Here is a 13,474-nt window from a genome sequence, read left to right on the forward strand (position 1 = left end):
ATGGCTAGTGACATCTTAGTCCGTAACGAGTATCCATCCTGGGAAATTTTGAGACCAGGAAAACAACGTATTTTAGCTCCAGTTCACTGTATGAGGCAAATCAGTGTGCTCTTGGAGGGAGCTACGTGTTCAAGCTGCCCTTAGGTACACATAATTACCTGTACTGCAAGTAAGGGGTGTGTGGCACCTAACTACAAAGGTGATTTACCCAGAATCCAGTGTGGAGAGGTTACATGTATCAGCAGGTGTTCAATGTTGTCCGTGAAAGAAGCAGTAGCTTTGCCTAATGGGCTCTGTCTCCATCTGTGTGTTTGTATGGAATACTTCAAGGCCCTCTCTTGTATGTTTATCTAGCAATAAGAAAAAAAATAGTTTGGAAAGGTAGTAACTTGAGAAGCAAAACACAGTCCTGTGGTTAAAGACAAGAGTCCAAGTTTTCAGTTAGAACAGAATCTGAGTTACCACTCACTGCCAGTGTGCAGCAGCCCCGAGGCACACCTTCTAGGGGCTCCCAGAATGCACGAGGAGCTGTTGTAAACAATTTCTGATAACTTGCTTCTCTCTTCTGACTGTTCTGAAGCCGATGGCTGTTTTTATTTTTCTGGGGAAGAAAAGAAGGCAAAAAATTACCATCTCTGGTAATTTGTATCATTACATTTCTAGTTTCCTTGGAAACCTACGTGGTGCTTCACAGTTGGGTAACATTTCAGTATGTTGCAGCAGAAATCTGGTAAAGGGAAGACTGGGTTCTGCACCTAGCCTGTCTCTCAATTAAAAGTGGCTTTGAAATGATTTTTGCATTTTGTTGCAATTTTAATTTAGACTAACAATGGAAGAAATCAAAGTAATGAAATTAAGCTGTTATGGCTTGATCCTACATAGACCTATGCACGTAACTGTGCCGCGCAGTTTGATTCTGATGGGCACTGACATTAATTTGGACGAATTCTTTGATTTTAGTAGTATTATCAGAAGTAATACTATGGAAACTGAAAGCTTGATAGCAAACTGATTGTCAAGCTGACTCCAATAAACACGTTGCCAGAGAGGTAGTAACAATCCCCTTGTTGTAATTTATGCAAGCAAAGCATTTTGAAAATCAAGAACCGTAAATCTTTTTCCTTCTCTGTCTTCACTCTTGTTCTTTCACTACTAAGGAAGAAATACACCTCAAAACTGGTTTCCTCTGAAGAGGTATGTTAACTTCAATTACCTGTCTCTTCAGGACTTCCTTATGTAATTCCAAGCTTTATCAACGTGGACACAAAGACACATAATCTTACTGGGACAGCAGAAAGTGGTACAGGGGAGGAATATACAGAGAGAGGCCTGTCTTTTTTTGTGACCACAGTCAGCCCATGAGGAGTGAGTGCTCTCGGCCGCCTACGGGTAAGTAAAGCATCTAGTAACGGAAATAATGCAGCCTACTGCCAACCCGTAAATGCTCCTTCATAGGCAGACGTGACAATAAGGTACACAAAGAAGTATGTTAATTAGAGAATTTTCTAAGCGTTTTACATGTGAACAATGAAAACCCAGTATTCACTTTATAGCTGCACTAAACCACAGTGGCAAACTGCGGTAGTGATTTATGCTATTCACTATAACAAACTGCAAAATCTGGTAATTCTGTATGTGTTTTGAAGATATTGACTCTGTTTGTTTCAGAAGAGCGTGGAGAAGATGTATGCTAGTCGAGAGGATATTGACTATGATTTTGGAGATGACTCAAAAGTTGGAAGTGAGCCAAGTAAGCCTAATCCAAACATCGATGGAGGATGGGCTTGGATGATTGTACTTTCGTCTTTCCTTGTGCACATACTTATCATGGGGTCCCAGATGGCCCTTGGAATACTCAACATGGAATGGCTTGAAGAGTTTAATCAAAGCCGAGGCTTAACAGCTTGGGTTAGCTCCCTCAGCATGGGCATTACCCTTATTGTAGGTATGTTCCAGCGTAATTTATTTCAAGACGACAAAGACTTTTAGAATATGATTGCCAATCTTCCCTCAAGTATTTTCTTAGAGTTTTCCATTTTATTAGCAGAGCTGCCCCAGTTCTCCTGAGGTGCCTTTTTAAAGTCACCTGGACAAATTTTACAAGTTTTAGAGCAAGAAAATGATCAACAGAGAAGATGATAGAGAATACAGTTGCGCCAGGAGACAGCATGAGCAGGAAAGGATGCCTGTGACTTCAAGGTCTCACTAGAATTAAGAAAGCAGATGATCTGTGAACCTTGTGGTCCTCCCCTCTCTGGGAGGAGAAAATACTGAATTTGGACAGTTCATCTTGCAGTTTGGCAGCTGAACTAAAATTTATTGTTCACGTTGTGGTTGGATTAACCCAAAATAATATCTACAGTGGTATGTTTAAGTATGTATGTTTATATACACCTCTGTCTCCCTAAATGAAGAATAAAAAAGTTGTGTATAGGTCTGCCTAAAATATTCCCCTGAAAACAAAATACAAATTTACTTTCTAGTTAATTGTGAAAAAAGGCCTGTACTCTTATAGCATTAGTATTGGGAACAACAGTTTTGGTTTCTTCCTCTTTAAACTGTCCCTTCTTCATGGGGCAACTTTGATTTTAGGTCCTGCGGGTATTTGCTAAGTATTTGGTCGGTTGGTTGAATTTTTCATTCCACAATTTTAAACGGTAATAGGGAAAATATACTGAATTGCATGGGTAGCCTGAGGTGTAACATTTTGTTTAAAACATCAAGAATCTTCATGTGAAAAATTATTAGAGAGTGTAGAGAATTAAATAAAAAAATCAACACTTTTTCATGTTTTTTAACAGGTCCTTTCATTGGTTTGTTCATCAGCATGTGTGGGTGCCGCAAGACAGCCATAATGGGAGGGATGTTGAACGCCCTAGGTTGGATACTGAGTGCCTATGCCTCAAATGTGCACTACCTCTTCCTTACGTTTGGAGTGACAGCTGGTAAGTTTGAAAGTTCTTTCAATTGTTTTTGATTCCTTTGAAAGTTGTCTGGGTGAGTAGAGAGAGGAGTTAGACCATAAAGTTATTCCAGGTTTTCTTTCACAGTCTTTACAGCCTGTTATCTTTCCAGAAAACTTACTTATTTACCCAGTGGATTGGGCCCAATGACTTTTGTTGTCATTTAAATCTGCCATGGGAAGATGGTGTTTTTATCAGTTTGTCCCAAGTGAATATATTAGAGGACCTTTTTAATCAGAAGAAATAATGTAACCCAAACTCTAACAAGTAGAATTTAAAGATTAGTTAAAACACTGTTGAATTCTATATCTAGCTAAATCCTCTCTTTGTCACAGGAAGAAACAGCGAATGTTTTCTACAGGAGCTGCTCCCCATTAATAGAATAACAGATTATGCTAACTCTGTTTCAAATCTCATTTTAAAGGGTGTTGTGCGTTACTGCTGGTGGGCAGCTAAGCTTCACACAGCTGCTCACTCACTCTCCCACAGTGGGATGGGGAAGACAATCAGAGGGGTTAAAATGAGATAAAGACAGTCTAATAAGTAAAGCAAAAGCCACATGCACAAGCAAAGCAAAATAGGGAATTCAATCATCACTTCCCATCGGCCGGCAGGTGTTCGGCCATTTCCAGGGAAGCAGGCCTCCCTCATGTGTAGCAGTTACTTGGGAAGACAAATGCCACAACTCTGAATGTCTCCCCTTCCGCCTTCTTCCTGCAGTTTTGTTGTTGAGCATGATGTCATATGGTAATCAGCAGTGTTTGGGTCACAAATCCAAAACATAGCATGGTATGAGCTACTGTGAAGAAAATTAACTCTATTCCCGCCTGAATTAGGACAGTGCATGTGGCTGTATTTCATACATAGTTTCTAGGAAGGAGTATTTAGATTAAGTCCACAACCACAAACAAATATCAATTAATTTTGCTACATTCTTTACAATAAAAATCACTAAGAGAAGTAATGTTTTGTCATTTTTTACTGGAATTAGGTCTCTAGGAAACCTTTTGACATGTGTAAGAACTCAATCAGAATATGGAAAGGCATGCGTGTTTAGGCATTTTTCTTGAAAGCCAATAGATACTTAGTGCCTGAATGCTCAGTTTCTAGCAACATGGCTTCTTGTGAAGAAGTTTAATTACTTGAAGAAAGTTATGTATAAGAACCCTGTATTATCTACTTAAAGCACTACTCCGTTTAGATACTGTTAATAGATATGAAACAAAAATGTTAAAGTGATCTAAGTAAGAAATACAAAGTTTGGCCTTTAATTGTTATCTCTGCAACACTGACAGGGGCTTTGAAACAATTCAAGGGGCTTTGAAATACTGTTGACTCCACACGTAGCACGGCTAGTTAACCTTGCAAATGAAGCATAGTATCCATGTTATATATGACAGACCAAAACATTATAAAAAATTGTCTGCAACACTAATAACAGCTTCAGTAACCACCATGCCCTCAGACTGCCCTTTCACACAATTTCACAGAAATCTGCAGAATTTCTGCACCTAACTTTTTATCTAGCTCTTCGGATGGAAAAAGCCTGAAACTAGCAAGGATGACTGTGATGACTCTATACTACAGTACCATAGGTTTCAGTAATGTTGTAAATTCCTAATGAACAATAATTACAGGCAGGGTTCTGCCCTTTTCAGAAGTTCTGTTTCCATATATAGTGAATATAATCAAGCAGACAGGAATTTGCACACTCTCTCTCTCAGCCCTTGCTGCTTTTCAGAAAGGACATACACAAAGTGTCAGACAAGAAGGCAGAGATCATACAGAGAATTTAAAGAGGGGTGAAAACCATATTTTTGGAAAAAATCTGAGGCAAATTTTTACATTAGGTGGAGAAGTGAGGTGCTGTTGCAGGAGCAATTCTGACCAGAAAACCAGCGTAGAGATCCCTCAGAGGTTTCTTCCAGCTCCATGAGACCTCCATTCACCATCCCCGTGCTCGCCACCGCCTCACTCACCATCCCCACACTCTTGATCTCCTCCCTTGCTCATCGCCTCAACCCCCATCCCCTCGCTCATGGTCACCTCACTCACTGCCACCTCAGAGAAGTTTCTCTCATGTTCTCATGGCCTCTAGCTGGGAGGCTGCTGTTCGCTTATGGTGGCCGCCTCCTGCTGCGATCGCTTCGGGCTTCCGTGCAGTGCTTGCAGGCTTGCTCATGGCTGCTGTGCGTTGGTGTCTCACCGTGCCGGGTGCCCTCAAGCAGTGTGCCCCCCCCATGGCCTTGTCCCCTCACCTCCTGGTCAACAGCTTCACCCAGCTCCATGGGCTCTCCTCCCTGCAGCAGCAGCAGTATGGGGGGCAGAGGAGCCTTCTCCCCTTCACCCCCCCCAGCTAGCCCTGTGGTGGGCTCCCGGAGCTGCTGGAGCCCCTGCGGGCTGGGGGGCAAAATGCGGGACAGAGCCGGCCCTGCAGCTGCCCTCCTGCTGTGGGGGACACATCTGTGAGGACAAGGAGTGGAGAGGCCTGTGGGCCTCTGTTTACCCGAGAGGTGGCAGGCCTTTGCATCCCATTAGACTACGTTTTGCTATGTAGCCCACGGAATGAAAAGATCAGGTAAAACAATTTTAAAAATGTCTTATTTCTCGGCGTGCGCGGGGAGGTGCAGTAGACACTAACACAAGCACAAGTCCGGGTTGTTCTCTCCCAGCAGTCAATGGCGGGCTGTTGTCTGGGAGCAGAGGAATCTCCTTAGCGATGGTGGCTGGGTGTGGGGAGGGAGACCTTATGCAAGATAAAAAGTGATCATCTATTTGCATAGCAAAGAAGTGTTTCTAAACAGCGAAACAGGTCAGCTCTGGCCATGGTACACTGCTGCGATGCTGAGGTGCTTTTTTTCAGGCTTTGGTGGAATAACCGCTCTCCCTGTCATTGACTGTAGCTGGACCGTGCTGTAGCTGCATGCAGCTACGTTATCAGCTATTTAGGAAAACTTTTAAGCCCAAAACACTTCTAAATTATGATCACAGTGAATTTGGAAGTATCTGCTGCATACACCTCTTCCAGTCCAAATCCATTCTGTCAGGAATTTGCTGTGAGAAAAACTGGGCAACTGTTACCTTTAATGACGTGTTTGCACAATTCTTAACACTTTCTGCTTGAAATAGGTAGCATTAATACCCTGTGTTTTAACTACAAGTGAGACATTTTCTACAAAATTCAAGATATGTCTTTTAAGAATATTGCAGCTACTGTGTGGCCCTTCCTAGACTTCCGTGCAGTGCCCAGAGAGAAACCTGGAAGGCATCCAAGGTGCCAGCACCCGGCTAACTGCCCCGTGCTGACTCCTGAAACTTAGCTCACAGTGGCTGTGGCTCCACAGTTACAAAGCAAGGACCAAAACTCATTCTGAGCCTTCATTGCTGGTGAACTTGGTCAAAACCAAGAGGATGTGCCCAGTAAGCAATTACTGGTCACTGATGCAATCAGATGCAAATACTACAGATGCAGATATTTCAAAATAGGGTTTGGTTATGTTTGTCCCCCTATTAACTGTCACTGATTTATTGTGGAATGTGTGGGACTTTCCAGCGGTGTCACGCTGATCTGAGGTAAAGGTTTTATCTTCCCCGTGTTTCAGTTTTTCTATCAGTTCAATAGCAGTGTTGTTTTCTCACTGAAAACAGTATTGCACATTTTGGAAAATACTACAAAACAGAAATGAAAGCTAAATGAGAATTGAATATTTATTCTCGGTTTTCCTACTATGTTCGTGCAAAAAATAGGAATAAGACTGATTGGGTTTTCACTGCTTTTTATCTTGTCAGCAGAAAGTTAAGATTGCTTTTGGTTTTTATTTTCCTAGGTGTTGGAAGTGGCATGGTTTATCTGCCTGCGGTGGTCATGGTAGGGCAGTATTTTCAGAAGAGAAGAGCGCTTGCACAAGGACTAAGTACCACCGGAACAGGGTTTGGAGCTTTCCTAATGACGGTCTTACTGAAGTACCTCTGCACCGAATTTGGGTGGAGAAATGCCATGTTCATCCAGGGTGCCATCTCCCTGAACCTTTGTGTTTGCGGGGCGCTTATGAGACCGCTCTCTCCCAGAGACATTAGAGAAAAATATGTTGTGAGAAGTAATAGTGAAGATCATCAGGCAAAAGCTCTGTCCCATTCTGCAGAGACCATAAAATCTAATGGAGTCGTCAGTGAAGAACTGGAAACAAAAGAAGAGGCAACAAATAAAGAAGTGCTTGACAGTGCTCAGCACATAGAAATTGGAGGTAAATCTCGAAGCGGAAGGAATATGTATGGACTGCGCATTCTTAAGACAGTGAGCCAGCTGACGGTTACAGTCAGGAAAGGCTTTGCAATGTGGTACTCCAGCTACTTTGGAGCTGCATCCCTGTTTACCAATAGAGTATTTGTGGCCTTTATAATTTGGGCTCTGTTTGCCTATAGCAGCTTTGTCATTCCCTTTATTCATCTTCCAGAAATAGTCAAGCAGTACAACTTATCTAGTCAGAACAATGTGTTTCCTTTGACATCCATTATAGCCATTGTTCATATTTTTGGTAAAGTGATCCTTGGAATCATCTCTGATCTCCCGTGCATCAGCACGTGGAACGTCTTCCTCATGGCTAACTTTACACTGGTCACCTGCATTCTTACTTTGCCACTAATGCAAAAATACATTAGCCTGGCTGTGGTTTGTGCTCTAATAGGATTTTCTAGTGGCTATTTTTCTTTAATGCCTGTTGTGACTGAAGATTTAGTGGGAACTAAACACCTTGCAAATGCCTATGGCATCATCATTTGTGCCAACGGAATATCTGCATTGTTAGGACCACCCTTTGCAGGTAAAAAATTCAAATTGCTAACCAACAGATGTTTGTATAATAACCGTGTGACTTGTTATGTTATTAAGCTTTCTTGTGTTACGAGTAAGTGTAGTTAACAAAATTACAGCTGCTCCAGTATGGACGGTAACATACACTACAAATTTACAGGTCGCATCTGCTGGGTACCCGCTCACTATTCACACACTACCAATTACAATCCTTGCAAATAACCCCAAATCTATTACAATCCATCCTTGCAGTGGTATGTTTCTTAAAATACTTTCATACAATTTTTTAAAAAGAGAAAGGTTTAACCTATTTTGGTGTGTCTTCTGTAGTATATGTGTAGCCATGTTCCTATATAGATGAAAAAATGATGAGTGGTTTTCAGGGAAGGCAGGTGTTTGTACCATGGTATTATCCTCCAGATATAAAGTGTCACCACTCTAAGCTGCCAATGGATGTGTTGATTTGACTAATGTGGCATTGTCTTCCTTCAGCCAGAAATACCTACTCTGGGGACTGTGCTGCTCATAATCTATTTACTGCCATCTACAGCAGAAGGTAGAAGTTCTCCCCAACGTTACTTAGGTTTAAACAAACATTCATTATAGATTTTCTCGTAGAAAGAGGCAGGGAAGTACGGAAGAGATACATGTACTCATTGTCCATAATATAGCCAGACTACAGCTTTATGGAGATGCAAATCAGAAGAAAGCAGTAAGAAACCTTGTGAGTAATGGCCATGGTCAGCCAGGGATGGCACTAGGCCGAACTGAAGCATTAGCAGCTCAAGCAACCCAGAGAAGTGAGGACGCTCTCACCTTCTCTTCCCAGCGTGGAGCAAGCCAACACAATTTAGCAGAAAGCTCATTTGGTGCCCTTTGAAAAGCAGCAGTGCTTTGAGCACCTCTCCGTCTGTGCTGAACATGGTCGTTCGTAACGAAGCAAATAGATGGCAATTAGTTGATGTACAAAAAGCTTCGTATCCTGAGGTCATGTCCCAATGCAATCAGTATGACATGAGGGAATTTTGCTGTTTTGGGTTCTCAAACCTTTCTGAAGTAACTTTAATGTATTTTTGAAAAGGAATTAAGGTTGGAAAGAGAGTCATTGCAGTACTGAGATTATATCTCTTGAAACGTCTTTTATCGGTATGTGGGTCTGGCAGAAAGTTTTTGGCAATGTGGTTGCTTGCACAAGGCACAGCATCTGAACTAGCCTGCAGCATCGGTCATTCTACAGAGACAATAGTAGGGTGGAAGAACTAATTGGTTTGGGATTCCAAAATGTCTGTTTTAAAGTCATACTTCTGATAACTTCTTTGAAAAGTGTGCAGTTTTAGAGAGGAGGTCGCTTGGCTTCTTAGGATGGCACATAGCTTTTAAGACTTCCATGATACTTAAATGAGGGGATAGGTTTTGCACTGGTTTTGGTGAATGAACAAGAGATTTTTTTAATACATTTCCATTTGTAGCATCTAGAGGAGGAGATAATGACCACCCCTTTTTTCCATAAAACTTCTATGGATTTGATGGAAATGTCATGGAAGAAATGTGCAGTATTTCTCATATTTTCCCATGCGATGTACCTTGTTGTCAAGCTTTGTAACAAACATGTTTTGTCCTTATTTTGCAGGTTGGATCTATGACATCACACATAAATACGATTTTTCTTTTTACATTTCTGGCTTGCTATACATGGTGGGAATAATATTTTTACTTATACAACCTTGTATTCAAAAGCAACAACCAAGAGAAAAATCTATGGAAGAAGCACAAGTATAGAACAAATTCCAGAAGTTTTTTTTTTTACATACAGTTTTTGTTTTCACGTTTCTGCTGTATGACAGTATGAAGCTGTTTTTCTTATGGAACCAACCACATTGAGCTGTACTGAAGCAAAAAGCAAATGTGCTTCAAAATGCTAATAAATTATTAGAAGTGTGCTTTTAAAATGAGTGAAGATCTTTTACTTTAGAACTAAAAAATACAGCGACTAAAAGCACCCTGCTGGTCTTTTAAAATTGGAACAATGCTAGGAGCCTTTACCCTTGCTTCCCTTTTAACTTTTCACCAGTACCCACTGGTGAAACTCCAATGACTGCAGTGCAGTTATTCCTGATTCACACTAGACCCACAAGAGAATCTGATGAGGATATGAATAGTTTGTAAAAGTCCTTCCTACTCTGTATTCTGTCTGGCAGAAGATTTGTTACTGGGTATGAGAAAATGATTGTTTTGCCTACCTGGCTAGTCAAGTACTGCTGAAATGCTAGTACAACAGTTCAGTTAATTGAGTGTATTAAAATTACTGTTCTGTGATGCAAAACTGAAGGAAAGTTCTTATATTTTTCTGAAATTATTCCAAGGACTTTTTGTTTTATTTTTTAAAGTACAAACTGCAGAATAAAGTAGCCGTCCTCAACACACAGGCTGCGTTATAAATGCTGTGACACTTAATGAACCTGAAGTAAAACACCCATAAAACCAAAACTGGGCAACACATGGAAAATACTATTTTTATTCACCAACAGGAAAACGTTTCCAGAAACAGTCTGAAATTCTGGCTGCTTTACCTTATTATTGTAGAACCTTGTAAGATTGCCACTGACTCCCTCCATGGGACTTGTTTGTCAAGTAACCAGTACTAAAGAAACAGAGTTGGGCAGAACTGGCCAAATAAGGTTTTAGAAAGAACTGGACTACAGCACACTAAATTTTGTCACAATTAATAACAAAAACTGTCACATTATGGACTGTTGTGTTCCTGCTCATAATGTACACCATGAACTATCAAAGGCTGCTCCTATTCACGATGTTTGTTCACGAGAAGATTAAATAATGCAGAGCATGGAAGAGCTAAAGACCATTAAAAACTATTCCCATAAATCTTCCTGAACTGCATGAAGCACCTAGTAATCAATGCAGCATGTTCTGTATGGTGGTACAGGACACTATTTTCAGCTTTGAGAGGTGAGTCTCCTGTTAATTTTCCTATCAAATGAAAGTCACTGTAGGTTTTTTTCCTGCTACCTTTACAAAAGTTTTCTTCATGACCAATCAGGTTCTTAGTTTAATACAGATACATGCTGCTGGAATTCTTTAAAAACACTTGATACTAGTCAATTATATCAAACAAATATTGGGAAACAGTTCAGCATGCAGCCATATCATTATACAGATCTTTTTTTATAGCTGAAAGGTTGTTAAAGACAAGTTCTGAACCACAACTCGTATTGTTGTCTATTGCAATTCACTGGCTTCCGAGTTTCATGCCTCTGCAACTATCAGCAGAGACATACTTTAAAATACATCACTGAAATCAGCCAAGTTAAAGACAACCGTAAGAAAACCCCAAACTACTTTAAGATTTAGATCAGTCCCTTCAGGTAGGATAGTTATGTATGGCCTTTAAAATTCACGTTAGAACAACTGAGGTGTTGAACTGCAACACATTGTGAACATGCACCAGCAAATTCTTACAATATTATTTTTTGTTGTTGGAAAATGTCCATGTAAACTGCACTTTCACATCAGTTCTTTTGTTAGGGATTTCATGTCTTCTTGGTGTGAATGCTGCTGCTTATTTTAACTGAGCTGTCTTTTGTTGGTGAAATGTGTATGTATATAGAAATGATGATTTCCCTCAATCTCTCTTTTTTTTTTCTTTTTGAAAGATATGTACCCTTTATACTAGAACTTCACTTTGTCTTTTGTCAAAATCAACTTTATTTGCATATTACTGTAATGAATAATATATTGTTCACTTATGATACCTGCAATAGATCTTTCTGTAGAAGTCTCTACTGGGCCATATGATGGGAATAAACTTACATTACCCAAAATTTCACTTTCTGTTCATTTACTAAGGAAGTTCCCCCTTTTTTTTTAAGCCTAAAAAGGAATATTCTCCTGCAAAATGACTGTTCTTATTAACAGAAGGGACAGGTTTGTGGTTGATCAAGGAGAAGAGAAGGTGGGCTGACAAAATCAAGTTAAATTAGGATTTTAAATTAATATTCACTCAGTCCATATTGGCTAGCATGGGTTCATAAAATTGCCTAAATCTGGTATGAGAGCACAAGCTAAGAAACAAATTCATTGGTAATAAATTGACAGAAAGTGAGAAAAGAGGATTTGTTGTTTAGTAGCTCTGCTCACATACTGTAGTTCTTAAAATAATCTCTCCAAAGCAAAATTACATTTTATAGTGTTTTATTACACAGAACAGAAATTTTATGAATACACTATTTTATGCACATTATGAAATTTGTATTTGTCATTGTCCTAAAAGGAAACGGCCAAAAAGAGGAACAAATAAGCTGAAGTGTTTCTTCTATCTAAAGATCTAAAGAATATTGGCATATAGTTGTAGAACAAAATATTCTAAATCTAAATTAGCAAATGTATTTTAAGAATTAGAATACTGCTTTATAAAGAGAATGGTATAAGAACCCTGCATTCATGGTTTTTTTAATCAATTTATAAAATTCAAGTTGAATACTTAATGTGTTAAAAAACCGTAAACCTAATACACTCTTCAACTATTACACTATAATATCCAAATACTGCTATCGCTGGTTTTAGTACTCAGGTCTCAAGTCTAGTCAGAGGCAAATGATCTATTAATCAATGGGTACTTTCAGAGGAATAATGTTTGGCCACTTAATTAGTGAAGTTGGTTGTTGGAGGAGGTCAGTCATGTTAGTAAGAACTGCTGGTTAGTAAGAACATCTTACAACACCCTTAAGTATCTACTGTTACAGTCTTGTAAGTTAGCAATGAAACTAATTAACAATGGAAGTTAATTAGTTTCAGAACTTCCTGCGTCAGCAACATAAAGGAAAAGTTTTGGCCCTGTACCATTCCGGCAGAGTGCCTCAAACATGATTTTGATGGAGATCCAAAAAATTTGGATTTTTTGTCCGAGCCTGCTCAGGGGGAGCCTATGGACGAAGCCTTCTTTCCCCAGCTGCCGCAGGTGTCACGCTCTCGGGCTCTAGTCCTGCTCGGGGAATTCAGCACCCTGACATCTGCTGGAAAAGTAGCATGGCAAGCTCTGGGCAATCCAGGAGACTCCTGGAGTGCATGGAGGAGAACTTCTGCCAGGTGATAGACAGCCCTACCAGAGAGGAGGCGAGACTGGACCTGGTGGGCAGCAACGCAAGTGAGCTGATTGGTGATGTGGGGATTGGGGGCAGCCTGGGCTGCAGTGATCACGCACTGGTGGAGTCCACAGTCCTGAGGGTCAGGTGAAGGGTACAGTCAGGAGCCTGAATTTTAGGAAAGCAAACTTCCAGCTCTTCAAGGAGTTAGTCCATCGGACCCCCTGTGAAACTGCCCGCAGGGACAAGGGGACAGAACAGAGCTGGCAGGTCTTTAAGGACACTTTCCATAGAGCGCAGGAGCTCTAGATCCCAAGGTGTAAGAAATCAGGTAGGCAAGGCAAGAGACCAGCATGGCTGAGTCGAGACCTGCTGGTCAAAGTAAAGGTTAAGAAGGAAATACATGGGCAGTGGAAACAGGGACAGGTATCCTGGGAACAGTATAGGGACGCTGCCCGGTTGTGTAGGGATGGGGTGAGTAAGGCCAAGGCACAGCTGGAGCTGAGGTTGGCAAGGGATGCAAAAACTAATAAAAAAGGCTTCCACAGGTATATCAGCCGAAAAAGGAAGGTCAAAGGAAGTGTAACCCCGCTGATGAGCAA

At 40.7% G+C, this 13,474-nt stretch overlaps 1 protein-coding gene across 1 annotated transcript; it reads left to right on the forward strand.

The window, feature by feature from the left end:
* Nucleotides 1–1,683: 1,683 nt before the first annotated feature.
* Nucleotides 1,684–9,699, forward strand: SLC16A14 (solute carrier family 16, member 14). The gene is made up of 4 exons (XM_010154000.1): nt 1,684–1,945; nt 2,802–2,945; nt 6,791–7,783; nt 9,404–9,699. The coding sequence occupies exons 1-4, from the start codon at nt 1,684–1,686 to the stop codon at nt 9,550–9,552; spliced, it is 1,548 nt and encodes a 515-aa protein (XP_010152302.1). The 3' UTR covers nt 9,553–9,699.
* Nucleotides 9,700–13,474: the final 3,775 nt, after the last annotated feature.

This window comes from Eurypyga helias, unplaced genomic scaffold, assembly GCF_000690775.1.
Source record: "Eurypyga helias isolate BGI_N326 unplaced genomic scaffold, ASM69077v1 scaffold16026, whole genome shotgun sequence".
Lineage (NCBI taxonomy): Eukaryota > Metazoa > Chordata > Aves > Eurypygiformes > Eurypygidae > Eurypyga > Eurypyga helias.

What these genes read in the sequence shown, in the direction of transcription:
- SLC16A14 (XM_010154000.1), top strand. Translation starts at nt 1,684, where the DNA reads ATGTATGCTAGTCGAGAGGATATTGACTATGATTTTGGAGATGACTCA. An exon ending in GGGCATTACCCTTATTGTAG is followed by an intron (nt 1,946 to 2,801) that starts GTATGTTCCAGC and finishes GTTTTTTAACAG; the next exon opens with GTCCTTTCATTGGTTTGTTC. An exon ending in TACGTTTGGAGTGACAGCTG is followed by an intron (nt 2,946 to 6,790) that starts GTAAGTTTGAAA and finishes TTATTTTCCTAG; the next exon opens with GTGTTGGAAGTGGCATGGTT.